Source organism: Hippocampus zosterae, chromosome 10 (genome assembly GCF_025434085.1).
Source record: "Hippocampus zosterae strain Florida chromosome 10, ASM2543408v3, whole genome shotgun sequence".
NCBI lineage: Eukaryota > Metazoa > Chordata > Actinopteri > Syngnathiformes > Syngnathidae > Hippocampus > Hippocampus zosterae.
This window is the reverse complement of record NC_067460.1, coordinates 14,370,609-14,387,740: the sequence shown is the minus strand read 5'-3', so window position 1 is coordinate 14,387,740 and position 17,132 is coordinate 14,370,609. Positions and strand designations below refer to the sequence as shown.

The following is a 17,132-nucleotide window of genomic DNA, read 5'->3' as shown; positions in this document are numbered from 1 at the left end:
TGGCTCAGTCTGTACACGCATGTTGAGACACATTCTCAAAACACATATGACCTATTTGCATCTAAAGTGGGTCTAAGTTCCCATTCTATATTACAATGGCAGATGGTAACCTTATACAAACAAGCAGACACTAAAAGGATGCGGTTAAGAGGTAAAGTGTCCACTTTCACCGACAGGAAACGGATTTAACAAATCTAATGTCTTGGCCTAAATGGCATATTTGAAAGACAGATCGAACAGAAGCCAGTGCAGTAAATCCCAAGGAGAGAGGGAAAGTGTGTCTCGACGGACTAGGAACCTGTAAGTCAACAACTTTTGAACCCCCTCGTATGAATTTTACTGGAAGGTCAGTGTTGTTTACCATAGAACAAAATCTAAGCAAGTGGCAGCCGGGAATTGCGGCTCCTAGTCATTGCCCCGGGACAGCGTGCGGGCTTTGTTACGACATAAAAACATCAGCTTTTAATCACAGGCTGAAACATAAAAGATCAGTACTGTTCGCGTTTTTATTTTATGATAAAAACAACAACATATCATTTCATGGGGAGAAGTCATAAAAGGGGGAAAACAATTAACATTGGTCAGGGGATTGAAAGCAGTGCTTGCAAAGAGTTAGAAATCAAATAAAAGAATTCTTTTTAAGTAGTCTTGAAAATTGCGCCACTGTCGTATTGTTCCGCTCGACATTTTGCATCCCCATGGAAACCTCCAGCTGCTGGTCATTGAGAACCTTGAATTTGCTTTTGAACTTTCTTAGTTCATGGAAATCCATATTTTGGGTTAACCGATGACTGCCTGAAATTCCAAACACTGTCAAAATCCTTTCCTCAACTAGAACATATCACTTTGCGGTATTTGTGTTAGGCTTATGGTAAAAGTTCAACAAGTACTGATCTTCGCACTACAGTTGGCAGTTTCTTAGTACATTTGATTTTTATATTTGCAAGCACAGTGGTAAGCATATTCGCAGTGCTTAGATTCACGAATCTCAAGTCTGGCCTTCCGGTGTGGAATTTTCATGTTCTGTTCCATGGTAGCAATCTTTTTAGATTTGTTCATTATATTTACCATTAATTTAGTTTAGACTCTTTTTTTCGGATAGTTTTAACTATTTTTGGGGAGAAAACTGTTTGACCTCTTGACCTTCTTTCCTCTGTAGCTGTGGATGCACCGCAGGACCAAATACATTGAAAAAGAACCCGAGAGCTCATGTATGAAATCAATTAAGGACCTTTTCACAGCAATTGTAGTTTGTTTTATAAACTTAAGATGCAGTTTCAGTGAATTTTATTATTATTATATATTTTTTTCATTTTTATTCCATTCCGTTTACGTGCTTGTGTTTTCTCTAGGTGCTCCAGCCTCCGGCCACATTCTGACATGTTGAAGAATAGGCCCGCCGCACACCGACCCTGTGGCCAATCGAACTGTTAACCCTTTCATACACCCTGTAACCTCATATCATGGGTAGCTGTCCACTGGAGTAAACGCTGTCCCTGAAAGGGTTATATAATCAGCATGCAGGGTCCTGCATCTAGTTTTCGTGGTTGACCACATGTCAACATCCGAATCGCAAGTGAGTGGTGTCGCAGCGTTGCAGATGTGAAGGCAAATCAATTGTGCTATGTTGTATCATGTGAGTTTTCAAAAGAAAAAAAAAATAGATTTTCATCAATAAAGCAAGATACAATCGACCGCCACCGAGCCATATATGCGGTACATATAATGTATTACACAAAATTCGCAGTGGCTACCCTTGACAGGGGAAAGTTGCCATGTGAGAATGTTGGCTTTATTTTTAACCACAGCAATACTGATAATCTGGTAACCCATTCCTTTTGTAGCTTTAACTCATCAGTATGGGTCAAAATTTTGGCCCTTTGTGCCGAGTCAAATCATCAACCCAATGCACTGGATAGAATAACCCAGCATTGGTTTTGTCCCTATTGGACTGAACAATGAGTTCGCCATTTCACCCAATTGGGTTACTTTTAACCCAGTAGTGTTAAAAGTGTCATGTATGTTGAGCTTGCACTTTATTGTTATTGTATATTGTTAAACAACGAATTGAATTTGAAATCAGAAGAAAAAAATTGACAATTCAACGTAAATATTGTTCAGTTTGTTATAATGGGCTTTGGTGGGGGTCGAGGGGCGGGGGGCAGAACACTTGTAATAACAGTAACAAAATTGAAGAAAATGTTGAATCTTGGTAGAGTTTCCACCACATTTAAAAAAAACATGTAGCAAGAGGCATGAAGTACACAAAATTCATTTGCTTTAGCGGGCCACATAAAACAATGCAGCTGGCCACAAAAGCAGTGTAGAAAATTGACAGATGGAAAATTTGACACTGGCTTTGTTTTGTTTTGTTTTAATGTTCAAAGATCTTGAATCAGTGTTGATTGACATATGACCTCAACATAGTTGGCGTGAAAATGTTTTGATGAGCACAACCCACACAGTGCCAGAGTGGTAGTGTGGAAATTACCCAGAGACAGCCAGGACTTCCCCCTTGCTGCAGACAATTGACAGACTAAAACGATACAAATGGAATTAACCAGTGCTGATTCAATTTGAAGTTATTCAACCCTAATGGAATCTGAAGATGCGCTTGGCTAAAAAGGGTCCATATTACTGACACAACTCCTTAAAGGAGGATAAATTGTGCCAAAAAGGACCGATTTTTATTAACCCTTAAAGTGGTACAATTTAGTTTAATAGGAAAATATTTTAAAAAACACAATTTGGGAGTGGGTGTGTGATACTTCTTTTCTTTCCGTTCATTTCAAACAAAGTGAACTGAGAGTTGGGGAAATGTGTTTTTTGTGTTTCTCGAAGGTGTCTTGTTTCATTCTGATTGACTGCACTCATGCCAGAACGTGGTCAGTGTAGGCGATCAACCTTCATGTGACAGTGGATTAATTAAAGTGCATTCTTCATGAATCACGAAGATCAGTCGTGTGCTGAAAAACAGGAACAATTTGGCAAAGAATAAAAAAACATGAGTATACCATCGGACCTAATAGAAACCTAATCTTATCGGCACCTCTGTAAACATTAAATAAGCCACGCTGCCATATACTGAACTAAATGTTAAATACATTTACATTAGTGAGACAAATTCACTTGTTAGGTTAGTCTTGAAAGGTGGGTGCTATTAGGAGTCAAAGTTTTAACTGCTAAATTTATGTGTGTGTGTGTATATATATATATATATTTTTTTTTTTTTTAATATATATACACTGTGTATATATACACAGTGTGTGTGTGTGTGAGAGAGAGAGAAAATCAATATCCAAAGCAAGAGATACTGTAGTGTGTGCATCTGTATGCATAGTTAACATATATGGACAGCATATAAGTGGTTCAATTGAAAAATTTTAATTGAATATTGTAAAATAAACACTACACATTGTAAAATATTTCTTGTTTTTTTATTTTATAATTGCATAACTTGCAGCGAAGGAATCCTGTTAGGGGAAACGGCTATTATGTTGCAATGTAAACTTGACTTGCTAGTACCCCACGCGTTTCGAGAATCAAAATCGAGCAGCCCTGTTGATGTTAACGACGCCCCCTAGTGTAGAAGCTAAGATGCAATCACTGGTATGACGGTGTTTGACCTGCGAGTCCCGCGTTCCTCCAGAAATTGCATATATTCTTCAAACGTGTTCATTTAAGATATGTAGTTGTCATGTGGACAACCAGAGGAAAATCATTCCACCTGTGACATTGCATTTATTTTCCTGCTGAGCATGCACCTCATTTCTCTGCTGAACCACAATGGACACAAATGGCATTGGGGCACGCATCCAATCACTTCTACTCACCTCTGAGGTTGCCTCGTCCCAATGGCTCTGGATCCCACCAGTCAGAGGGAGGCCGGAGGGGTCGTGGGCCCTCTCTGTCGCATCTGGACCTCGTCGGGGCGAGGGGTCGTGAGCCTGGGATGACCTGGATTCACACACATGACTCCGACAGCAAGCTCATGAGCCACGAAATATAATGCCAGGCTGCATGAGCGCTTTCTCCAGTCAAGAGTTTGGGTGACTCACCCTGACCCAGTTTGTGGCGGACCGACCCTCAACAAAAAATGTTATCAACTGAGAGGGAAGGGATAGTTAGAAAAGTAAATCAGACAGGGCAACTGAGAACACATAACTGTGGACTAACAATGAGTACTCACATATGGACAATGGGACAAATGTGAGCATTTTGCCTCCTTTGAGATCAACGTCAGCAATGGGCAGATTAGCGGGTATCGGGAAGATGGCTCCAAGAGATTATCCTGTGGGGTGTGTTATAAGTGAAGAAAAAAACAAAGTCCGCCCCCAAACACAACATGGGGGGGAAAATCAGGTGAAGTAAAGCTCATTCAGTTTATTGATTTTTGGAAAATATATCACATCTTTACATCTTTTGAGACACCATCAAAAGCTAACAGTCCATTACCGTTTACTTCCTCAAATCAAAATCAAACATCGATGACTGAAATGCCTCGGATTGGGATCAAGTTTCAATCCCCTCCAAGGATGACTCACCGCAACTCTTATAAACGCTGAAACCAGTCCAATTAATTGCTACAACTCCTTCTCATGTTTTATTAGAACAGGCCGACTACATTAGGTATTTGTATACAGTACAGTATATGTATTATGTTGAGTAAAACAAGCAAGCAGGTTGGAGGTGAAATCACTGGACTACAAACTCAAGAAGGAAGCGCCCACAATGGTGAGAAAGGAGGGAAATGCGAGTTGTCATCGCACCAGTCAAATTTCATTTTCTTTTTGCAATATCTACATGATTAATACCAAGTGCAAACGGTTCCGTCTACTTGTCAGATTTCCATAGACGTCTATGATTTTCTTAAAATCTTGCGAGGCATTTGGGAAGCATTATGGCACATTTGAAAACCAAAGAGAAAACAGAGCACGGGCCATTTACTACAACACCAACAACAACAATAACAGGCAATGCAAACTTTACGACACACCAATATACCGTATATATAGATTGATATTTTGTGACCAAAGTTTGTCATCAATACATCATATTTGAGAACACATGTAGAAAGCATTACATCAATATTGTTTTGTCTGTATATCCGTTTGCATAACAAATGTATTAACAGCAGTCCTCCGGAGCGCCTTCACAACTATCAGCCTCAAGCAACACGTCACACTAGCGTCGCCGCTCGGTTTCTGCAGCAACATATAAAGCCATCCGCTTCAAACAACAAAGAATACCCCGCTGGGGATCAAATAGTCTCTTGTTCTTAGCCAAACTTTTGAAATGCTCATTTCCAACCAAGCACCAATGAACACCGCAGACTGCAACTAGTTGCTCTTGAAATAACCAATAGTGAGACATATTTTTTTAGACAGATATATAGCTATATATGAAAGTATATACCTCCACTGTGTACAATATCTGACCACTACCTCTGACGGGATCAGAACCACCTTGTCGAGACAGGAGACCACCACAGAATGGCTGCATGCAAGAAGAGTTGTCAAATCGGTTTTGAGGGAATCACCACGGGTTCTAGTAGATAGGCGAGGTTCTTTGCAGAAGCGGAAAGATTTTAAATAACCGACTCCTCTAAAGTGATCGTGGCATCGGTTCCTATCCCACCCTCCAACCCCCACTTGCAGTGGCAGCACTGCTCTTTCGTCTAAATTATTCATGAGCTGAGTGACTCGGCAGAAATCTTGGTCGGAAGTAAAAGGCCGTTGGCCCTTTTAAAGCTTGGTCCATTAACTTCTTCAGGGATTAGTCTGTAGGCGTATGCTTAACAGATACCTCCAAAGTACCGGGATGTATTAAGCAGAGATGGCCAAATTCTACATGAAATGCCTGGTTTGGTTTTGTTAAGAAGGAGGTAAAAAGGGGGATGGGGGGTCGTCAGCTGATAATTGTAATTGTTCCTTTTTGTTCTTAAAGACATTGATCTTCAGAGGACAAGCAACGTTAAAAGAGAACACTCATCCTCTTCACTTGGCAGTCATCATCTGCACAAATTCTGAAAGACACAAACACACAACAGTTAAAAGTGTCAAGTGAATTCATTACTCATGTTTGACGAGAATTGCTGAAAATGTACAAACACAGAACTATGTCATCCTCAATTGTGGAGATAAAGCCGGAAACTGTTATTCACTATCCCTGTTATTTTGGCCATGGTTGAAATGGTGCCTGTTTAAAAAAATGTTTGGCCCCAAACACGACTTCCCTTTCACCCACTGTGTAAGAACGCAGGCACCTTCATTCGTGTGATGTGCATTTACCCAGCTACACCAACACACTGAAAATACACCATTGATGGCCATGAGTGTGTGTACATGTCACAATGAGAAACACGAATGAGCGAACAGGGGGGGGGAAATTATTATTTTTTAATTCAGTTTTAGACTGCGGCTTCCAACTGGTTGCTTTCGAAATGGTCGCTTTAGAGCGTCTTGTTGCGGTATAGAAAAGCCCAAATGACGACCCATTGAGTAGGGTTGTTAAAAACACTATTATCTGTGGTGCGACATTTCTTTTCAAAATAATATAAATATCAGACCATTATGAAAGCTCTATGCACAATACAAAAGGCCTGCTGTTTTGATTAGGGTATCATTGCCATCACAAAAATGTTACTTACCCTCATAGTTGACCTGACCATCGCCGTCAATGTCAGCCTCGCGGATCATTTCGTCCACCTCCTCATCAGTGAGCTTCTCCCCCAAGTTGGTCATGACGTGCCGTAGCTCTGCTGCACTAATGTAGCCATTGCCATCCTGCAGAGGCAACATGCAAACACCACTGTCATTGCATCTCAAATTGTGGCGCCACAAAATTCCAGGAACAAAAATATATTGTTCTCTTCCCCGCATCACTTTCCCCCACAAACACCCACTCCTTGCAAAGCTCACCAGAATAAACCATTAGTTCTGCAAAGTCCGGTCACATGTGAGGAATAAAAATGCATGAGATTGGTCTGTGTATTTCCTGTGTATAAACTGACTCCCAGAAAGACCAGAAAGGCTGCCAGATAAGATGCGCTGGTTATATTACACAAGTTTCTCAAAATATCCCAATAGGACTGGATCCATATAAGTAGGCGTCTTGGTACAAAACTGGATCACAATCCGCCTATTGACGGCATGTGCTTTGGACATTTTACGAAGAGAGCAGTTTAAAATTAGTAGTATTAAATGATTTAAACAGGGATGAAAATGACGGATGAGAAAAAAGTTGGAAAAACATACTCTCATATCCGGCAACCCCCTTGAACCATAACGTACTCGACATTGGAGTTGACTAGTTCTAAACCTTTAAACAACTAATATTTAGATGTATTTATTTGAAATATTTGAAAATATGAAGATAGGTAATACAGCAATTGTCACAAAGTGTATTATTGATGCGCTGCAAAAAAAAAGACTATTATTGCTACTGCCACCGTCTGTGTTAAATTAAATCTACACACAATACGTATTATAGCGCCCCCTGCTGGTCAATGCTTACATGCAAAAAGGAGCAGCACTATTCAAATTGTTCAGCAAAAAAAGGTTTCATTCTTTACATTGTGTAAAATGTTATTCTGTTATTCTAAATATTACTCTAAAGTACAATACCAGAGAGTGTCATTTTCATGACTATAAAAACATTTTTAAAAAGGTCATAGCTGCTGTTTTACAGTGTTACAGACCTTGTCAAAGACTCTGAATGCTTCTCTGATCTCCTCCTCGCTGTCTGTGTCCTTCATCTTCCTCGCCATCATCGTCAGAAACTCCGGGAAATCAATTGTACCGTTACCTAATGAGCCACACAAAGCAATTGCCATGAAAAAAGGATACTGTACTTTAAACAAGGCAACCGTTTAATCTACAATTGCGTGCCTTGCAATGGCCTTCATCTTTTGGAACTGCTCTTTTTTATCTCACCAGGTAACAAGACAACTGAAAACTAATTCTCATTTATATTTAATCAAAAAATGCTCTTTTAATCGTTGTAGTCAAGCAGGATCCTCACACTTCCAAAACCAGTATTACTCAGCAGAAAATGAAAAAAACTCTTTACTTAAACCAACACCACATCATTACATTTGTACGATACTTTAGTGCACCAACATAAGACACAAGATATCCTTTATTTGTCCCACACTGGGGAAATTTACACCAACACCTCTACATACCGGTAATCGTGTGCAATCGATAAGAGTAACTCCAAAAAAAGAAATGTGCAAAGGTACCATTAGTTATTACAAACAACTAAAATATGTCTAACCTAGCAATTCCACTTGTTTTTGTGTTTAAAAAAAAAACTTCCACCTTTATGGATATTTCTTGCCAAAGGATGAACTACAGGCTGTTAGGAAACTGCAGTGGTTTGTTTGGGGGAAAGTTTAGTTTTATTCCTATATTTAATTATGTTTGATCTTCAATGTAGCACTTTGTGGTTGTGTTGTATTAAATGCTCTGCAAATAAAGGTGATTATAGAACTTTGAGACTTTCAATCCTGAGGCAACAACACGACAAGGCTGCTTAGATGTCAAGCAGAGATTTAGTTGGACGAAACTTCTCAGACAATTGACAAGTCTGAGGGGGTTATATATAAGCTAGTATGTCCAGTACATCAAGTGTAAGTTTTTTTTTTTTTTTTTTTTTTTTTCCCAAGATGGCGCCCGAGTAGGCAGCCTTCGGCAAGTGCTCTTCAAGAGCCTTGCTTTTTTGTTCTTTTTTGCTGTTTTTGTCTTTTGTTTTGTCACATGTTGTTTGTTGTTTGATCGTGTGGACCTGATATGGACTGTTTTCAGCGCTTTTTGGCCACGACATTCGTCAAAGGAGCAGTATCTGTGCTTGGTGGTTGCGCCTTCTCGGCAGCACGCCTGTACCAGCACAGATTTTGATTGGGACGAATGTCGGCGCCATTGACTGTCGGTGCTGGACAGACCTGGGGCGCTTGTGTTTTTTGCGCCAGTAATGGGCAGCATTTTTCACAACCCCGATTTGTTCAGTGGCTATGTCAGCGCTGTTGGACAGTTGGCGTCGGTGCGGCTGGATGGATGGCCGCTGAAGTTGAGGATGAGGAGAGAGGAGCGTTGGCGAAGAGCACCGATGCGTATTTGGAACCGTGAGTCGCCGCTTGGAATTGAAGTGGATTTCCATGGGACAGGAGAAGTGAACCAATCTCTTTTTTCGTCAATGGATGCTACAGCTTCTTGTTGACTTTGAAACTTAGCTTGTAGCCGACGTGTGCTCATTTTGAGCATGACGTCTCTGATCCACTGGTTAAAGGACACTTTGATTCTCTCCTCTTTCATCTCAAACCGCTTCAAACAACAAAGCGTGTGACGGAAAAGTGGTTAGGACTGCACGACTGTTTGTGTTTTATGTTGTGTGTTGTGTTTATTATTTTACTTTATGTTAACTGTTTTGTAAAGCGCTTTGTTACAGCTGCCGCTGTTGTGAAAGCGCTATATAAATCAGAATGTATTGTATTGTATTGTATTGTATTGTAAGTGCAAATGTGTTGTTCTCCTTCTCACCGTCCGCATCGACCTCATTGATCATGTCCTGCAGCTCAGCCTCAGTGGGGTTCTGGCCAAGGGAGCGCATGACAGTGCCGAGCTCCTTGGTGGTGATGGTTCCGTCGCCGTCCTTATCAAACAGTGAGAAGGCCTCCTTGAACTCTGCACAGTGACACAATTAAACCGCATAGGACCGAGATACCTTGTAGTAGTAAGGACCCTTAAGTTAAGCGGTAAGCATCGTTTGTGTGTGTCTGTGTGTTTATGACTCATTCGGCCCTTTCAAATGCTTGAATTAAATGGATGCCGGAAGGACGCCTGAGTAAAAGCTCTGGTGAATTTATAGCGTCGATTCCAAAATAAATGTGAGTTTTTTTGCACAGGAGACTGACTCACAGTCCCGCTGATTTCCGCTTTGGCTAAATGATGTCAAGCGGCTTGTCGAAGAATACCAAGTGATAACCGCAGGCTAAGTGTTTATCCTCCGCAGTCGATCATGTCTGTCACTTCAGAGCTGCCAAAGCTAAAAGCATCGCTGTGCTATGTACTCACCTGCGATCTGTTCCTCGGTCAGCTGGTCTGCCTGTTGACAGAAGAGGACATTGATAAATCAGGAGCGGCTCACTTTCACTGAAAAAGGCCTGCCATACGACTGATTAAAATGTCACCTCTACGCTACTATGAGACAAAATTAACAGATTCAAATTCAAGTCAACTTTATTGTCAAATGTGTTCTATGTGCAACATACAGCACGGATGAAATTTCTTTCCTCTCAACTACAGGAGAGAGAGAGGAGCCGCTGCGGGTGCCCGCGACGCCATCAACAGAACAAATAACATAAAATGACATAATACAACACAACATATGCCTGTGGAAAATGTGTTAATATTTTACCCTGAAGAAGTAATGTGATGACTGTATCTGCAAAGTTGTGAAGAGGAACAATATTTGACTTTAATTTAATCCGACTTGAAACATGAACTTTATCGCACCATGGCACTTATGTTTTTCATCCGACCATCTTTGCCATTTTGTCATTTGTTAGAATAAGTGGACATTCGTTGGGCAAAGATGTAAGGTTGTTTTAAATACAAATGTGTAATTCTTTATGTTTCGTTTCACAGTAAACCTCAACTGAGAGTCACAATGAACAACTTGAAGGCTCTTTTTTTATGAAAAACTGTTCACTATCTGCCAAATTGCTTGTTATGAAATGAGTTAAGGTGACTGCCGCCATACAACTTGTATTTTTTTTTTCACAAGGGAAAATAAATTTTCCGAACGATGACTCATACATTGAAAAATTATAACCACATGATAGAAAGAAAAAAAATCATCAAATAAATACAAATCTTCACATCCTTTGAAAACCCCAGACACATAAATGAGGGCGAAGTAAGAAGCTTGCAAAGTGGCATTTCGTCGGTGTTGCTGTAATTAAGAAACGCAGGGGGAATTAACAAGTGTTGTCTACGTCAGTATTAGGTTGGTAAAATGTAGCGTTGTCCCGATCAGATCATGCGATCGGTTTTTACTCTCAAGCTCAACTAATATTCAAAGCAAGTCTAGTGCAATAACACACTTAATTCATTTTTAACTTCACCTGACATGTCACGCTGGCAGCCGTGTGAGGTATTTAGTAGGCCTTTCCAAGTCAGTCAACGTGTCCAGTTAAAGCCGCGAAAGTGTTATGAGGGCCGGGTATAAATACGCCACGGCCCGATATACACACACGTCTGCTATAATTAGTGAGACACGAATAGGGTCGGCTATGTAGCACACCGAAGATCACCACCACTAAGCACCTTATTTTAAAATCTTTAATTGAAATCCTGTCGGGTTCACGTTATCAATGTGTAGCCCACCTGTAGCCTGTCTCAAGCTCCAGTTTCAATGTCATAACTAAGACATTGTGTAATGTAATGCTCAGTCTTGTACTATAGATGAAGTGTTTTCCGATTGTTCAGCAATAGAGAGATAGTTAGGATTTGGGAACGGACCAAAGGAGATTGAAACGCATCATGCAACATTTTTGCGAGCACTGTAAGGATGAAATGTATGTTTCATGTGAAGCTACCCATCAGTCCTTGCTGCTCAATATAATATGGCTGGAGCAACTTCGCTGACAGAAGAACAGAACGTATATCGTTTTAATGTGAAGAAACTCACCTCCCAGACACATGTTAATCCTACCTCATGTCCCAACCACCCCCAAGACAGCGGTTTACCGTTTGCACATGAAAGACAGTCAAGAGTATGGCTCGGTTTTCAGCACATCCCTGCTGATGTGCACTGCTTCCACTATCAAAACGGCCATAAACAGAGAAGCAAATGTAATCTGTGTTGCAGTTTGCGAGTTTGGCTGCAACTTTTAGCAAATTTTGCAACCCTCTCAAGCGACTTTCAAAACAGGTGACTCTTACCTGCTTCAGTTATTTTTCACTAAGACACAAACATTTTCCCATTGTGTTTGTTCAGTATGAAAAAGGAAGCAAGCCCAGGTGATAGCTATGTTGGAGGGAATCAGGCTGGCCATTGCCAAAGGCATGGTACCCATTAATAGGTTACAAAAGCAAGGATTTGGCATACCTGAGGTATGTGCTTCAGAGCTACAACAATTTTGTTGAGGATGAAGTGCGTCACCCATACAACTCTTTGAGAAAAGGGCCTGAGAGCGCCGATGGGAGTGTGGTGTTACTTTTCAGAGACATATGTACACACTTTTCCTCAAATTGAACAGCTTAATAACTATTAAGGATAATGTTTGTACTGTATACATAATTTAACATAAGGAATACTTCCAACACATTACTCGGGCTTCCTCCTGCCTTCCAAAAGCATCTTTCTGAGTTCCATGTTGAGGGTAATTGAAAACTCTAAATTGTCCGTCGGGGTGAACGGTTATTTGTATATACATGTCCTGTAATTAGCTAGCAACCAGTCCAGGGTGCAGCCTACCTCTTGCCATAAGAGATAACCACTTGTCCTCCCTGAGAGTGCAGTGTGCAGTTTGGCAGACAGATTTATTCATTCATTCATTCATTCATCTTCCGTACCGCTTGATCCTCACTAGGGTCGCGGGGGGTGCTGGAGCCCATCCCAGCCTTCTCCGGGCAGTAGGCGGGGGACACCCTGAATCAGTTGCCAGCCAATCGCAGGGCACACAGAAACAAACAACCATTCGCACTCACACTCACACCTAGGGACAATTTAGAGTGTTCAATCAGCCTGCCACGCATGTTTTTGGAATGTGGGAGGAAACCGGAGCACCCGGAGAAAACCCACGCAGGCCCCGGGCCGCCCAGATTTATTCAATCAATGTATATTTGGTTCAAACTGTTTGACATTCTTGGTTGAACTTTACAATCAAACACAAAACACGAGAGAATTATTGAGTGTGTGGGTGCTTGAGAGACTACTGGCAATCATCTGTGAAGTTACAAAGTTGATTAGAGTAAAAGTGTTCCTTTTAAACTTGAATTTAATCCCACCTGAAATATGAAGTATAAATTTGACGTTGATGGACAGTAATTCATCCACGCAAACAGTTCATTTGTTGCATGCATCAATGCTGTGATGCCATCTCTAATAGATGTCGCCATTAAATGTTTTGCATTCTCATTTCCCCAAAACATTTCTACCTCCTCCGGCCCTTTTCACTCTGACATGAGCCACTACACACGTGATCATACTTCCGTAAACACTATCCCATGTGATGTGATTTTTTTTGGGGGGGGGGGGGGGGTCACTCGACATCGTGCTTTGCGCACATGCGTGTTCCGTCACATTTAAAGTCACATTTGTTTTTGTAATGTGAACGAGTAAATAAAGAATGGCATTTAACTCATTCACTCCCAAAATGGCATTTTCAGAATCTTTCAAGTACCGTCAATATAAAATGAGGAGCTGGGATTAAATGTGTGGCGTCTGAAAAGACGTCTAAATACGTCTTTGGGAGTGAATGAGTTAACAAAGAAATTCAAACTGGGCATCATGCCCTGCAGAGTGAATGAAGTTTAACCATGTTTGGTTTAAACATTTGATTGTGTGTCTCTGAAATCTTATGTTTGAGTCAAGCATGTTATGTTCAATAAAAGTGTTTTGACTAGAGCTGCAACTAATGATTATTTTAATGACTGCTTAATCTAGCAATTGTTCTTTCAATTCATCCATGAACTGTATTAAAAACATTTTAATTTAAACACCATCAATTCACATTTACAGTGCAGAAAATTATGATTCAGCTACTGGTTTGTTGAGCAATATGTCAGAAGTTGACAAAAACGTTTGATGGTTTTTCCAAAGCAAAAGCCGATTTTATGTTTTCAAACTAAAATCGGCATTTAGTTTTAACACAAAAGCAAATAGTTGCTGATTAATTTAATAATTGATTGGTTCTCAATCAATAGACTACCACACCCCGAGTGTTTACCAATATTGTATTCCCATAAACATATTTTCATCAAAATTGCATGATATATTGGCATAATCAAGCATTTGTGCAGTACTCGCTCGGATTTCATCTGAAAAAAGTGACATCAGTGACTCCATACTCAAAGTGGGTGCAATGCTATCGATTATTCAAGTCAACGTAACCACGTCATCTGGACAGAGGGTGGTGGGGTTTACTAAGAATGATGCAAGACAATGCAAATGAGGTACTTTCTTTGAAAATTTCAATGAGCTTATCAATTGTAAAGAATTAAGAAGTTGGCGTTATCAGAGTTTAGTTGCGGTAGGGGCTTCGAATGAATTTTTTCCCATTGTGAAGGGTGCACTGCAGATGATGACAGCTTACTGCGCCAAGCATGGCTTGGTTGGAAGCAGGAGGGGAGGAGGTGGGGTGGGTTGGGTGGCACAACAGGAGGAAAGGGGTTGGGGGGGGTGGCATGGAGGCTCATTCAGCAGGATCAGAATGCGGTTCAATGGCATGGCGCGGGAAGAACGCCGTCTTTACGTACATCTAAAGCACACATATAAAAACATCACACGCGTGTAACGACTACCTGTGGGCAGTGCTCTTATGTAATGCAAATTGAGGTGACGAACACGCTTTTTTAACGCTTGTTGCGCATGCCAAAGTAGATCCACAACACCCTGTTGATGTGCACCAGCAAGAGCCGCTGGCCGCGGCTGCAGGCGGCTTATTGTGCAAGGATTTACTAAGGTGTTAGCGATCATTTTATGCATCGGCCTCCTCGCGAAAGGTTAGAAGCGACGAGATGAGTTTCAAGATAACACCGGGGCTGGGGTGGGCTATTCTTAGCAGCCCCTTTTTTCACCACCACGCCCACTCCTCTTTGGTCACATTTAGCTCTGAGGGGGCTGAAAGAAAAAAAAATCACACATACACAAAAAAACGCCTGTGCAGCAAAGGATTAAACTAAACGCCTTTGTAAATCATCGAAATGACATGCGTGCTATTACGCCGCAACGCCATGGATGCTGCGTCCATTTACTTCCACAGCACAACACAGAAGGTGCGCAGTAAAGCCTTCTGCAACACAAATAAAATTTATTCGAATAAAAGGATTGGTTGTATTAGAAAATACAATCCGAAATTGATTACACGCAATCCTAAAGGTCCGTTATGTACCCTACATCGGAATGGCCCGTTATAGCTGGCTAAGCTCTTTTAAATATTTTTTATGAAGCCCCAAAACTGGACTAAATCTTAATTCACACGACCAACTTTAATAGTATTTTCTTAATATTCACAGAATTTCATCGAAGCAGTCTGAATAGCATTGACTATAAGACCGACTGCCATAACCACGTTCATGTCAGAGCTAGCTAACCATGTCGTTGGCCTTGGTACTCACCATTTTGACTTTTCAAGCTCCGCGAAGATGAAGAAGGGGGAAAAAACCGTCAAGTTGTAGCTTTGAGATGTAAAATACCTCAACGACGCGCACTCTCCCGGGAGTACTCGAGTCAAATTCAAGCTTTATTCGCCTATACAGCTTTGAATCCGTTGAGACAGTGCGTCGTTTGCGGTAGAGTTGCCCGGAAACCTGAACGAGAGACGCCGGCCTGTCATGCCCTATTCGGTAGAATGTATCCCTCCGCCCGAACGTTGTTTGACCTCCACGTAATTTGAAAAAACGTCCCACAATTCTCCTCATTATTCATGTGAAGAATGTTTAATTTATTAACAATGACTTGCTCTTCAGTGCAGATGAATTTTAGCTCGTTTTATATCACCAACAAAGAGGATCTATGTTGCACTATTAACACCGATATGCGCAACGATACCACCCCAGCACGCCATAAAGAGGATGGAGGTGTATGGAGGATTAAGATTGACAATACTATTAACTGGTAAACACAATCAAGCTACAGAGTCTGTTAACATTTCGTTATGTATTTAGATGTTTCACATTATACAATAAGAAGGAAAACTATGCATAAACTGACAAAAAAAAATATAAAAAGAGTTGTACAGTTTGTTCCAGGAACATGTGCAAAGTTGACAATGATTATATGAAGCGATAAAATAATACAGTATTTTTTTCAATTAACGTTTACGAGATGAGTGCTATACTCGATATAAAATGCTTGTACTAAAATTATGTTTACAGTGACAACTTTATAGAAAAGAATATGCAATGGTAAGCCATCCATTTTTCAATACTATGCTTGTCTGCATTTGTTCATTCTTTTTTTCACTTGAGTTGTGTATGTTATGGTTCAGGGTTTTGAAATTATACATTTTTACATCACACAAATTTGGCTGTAGTTCTTGATGATATTCCATGCTGTGTATATCTACAGTCCATATATTTTCGTAGATTAAATAGACACATTTTATTAACTTTAAGATAGAAATAAACAATTGAATTGAATTACCATACTTGATGACTGGCCGGTGGGGTCCAGTTTGAAATTTTATGGTTCTTAGCGTCAGCGTTTTCTGTGGTAAATTGTTTCCACTCTATTTTATTATTTATTTATGACTTGACTTGACTTGACACTCTAGCCTGATCACAACAGCATGCATTACTTGCATTTGGACAGCCTATACAATTAAATGGACAGATGAGATCCAGAAACCATCTGGAAGCCCTGGCCAGTGTCCTCATTATGTAGCTGAGTCCTTGTGTGATTATCATGTAGACGGTGTTTAAGAGGGAGTATGTGCAGCACACCCCGAGAAGCATCATGATGCAGTTTGCCACCTGCTATGCTTCGATCTCCTCGTGTTGCTTCCTCTGGCCACTCACAAAGTCCCCAAAGCCCACCGTGCTGAAGGCCACAAAGCAGAAGACGAGAGACTCCAAGTAAGTCCAGCCCTCCATGGCCAAGTAAAGCGCGGCCGCACTGCAAGCGACGACCATGACGGCAATGAAAAGCAGCAACAGGGTCATTTGTTACGTGGGCGGCTTCCACTCGTTTCTGTCGCCACCTGGCCGGCTTCGGGACTGAGTCTGCTGTGTCGGATTCTCTTGGAGTGCCACCAGAATAAGCTGAAGCTCAACAGCGTGATGACTTTCTCCAGGAAGAAGTTAAAGAAGAGCATGGCGTCCGAACAGCCAAACAAGCTGTAGAACATGCTGCATGTGGCCCACACTCTCAGCAGCCACTCAATTAATCCCCCGCCCAAAAATCTT

The 17,132-nt window shown here is 41.0% G+C and overlaps 2 protein-coding genes and 1 long non-coding RNA gene across 3 annotated transcripts in view; 2 read left to right on the top strand and 1 right to left on the bottom strand.

Annotated features, from left to right (window-relative positions):
- The window catches only part of LOC127609428 (uncharacterized), a 353,255-nt gene that overhangs the window by 88,426 nt on the left and 247,697 nt on the right, over positions 1-17,132 (top strand). The gene's annotated exons all lie outside the window — the stretch shown is intronic.
- The window catches only part of LOC127609416 (late histone H2A.2.2-like), a 155,267-nt gene that overhangs the window by 93,674 nt on the left and 44,461 nt on the right, over positions 1-17,132 (top strand). The gene's annotated exons all lie outside the window — the stretch shown is intronic.
- On the bottom strand, positions 4,359-15,570 carry calm3a (calmodulin 3a (phosphorylase kinase, delta)). The gene is made up of 6 exons (XM_052079315.1): positions 15,345-15,570; positions 10,074-10,104; positions 9,540-9,683; positions 7,700-7,806; positions 6,650-6,785; positions 4,359-6,025 (listed from the first exon to the last, which is right to left on the bottom strand). Exons 1-6 carry the CDS (start codon positions 15,345-15,347, stop codon positions 5,997-5,999), a joined length of 450 nt encoding a protein of 149 aa, XP_051935275.1. The 5' UTR covers positions 15,348-15,570; the 3' UTR covers positions 4,359-5,996.

Bases quoted from the DNA above. Each gene is read 5' to 3' on its own strand.
- calm3a (XM_052079315.1), bottom strand. The intron at 7,807-9,539 runs GTGAGAAGGAGA...GTGGCTCATTAG, and splicing joins CAATGAGGTCGATGCGGACG to GTAACGGTACAATTGATTTC. The intron at 6,786-7,699 runs GTCTGTAACACT...TTGCCTCTGCAG, and splicing joins CATTCAGAGTCTTTGACAAG to GATGGCAATGGCTACATTAG.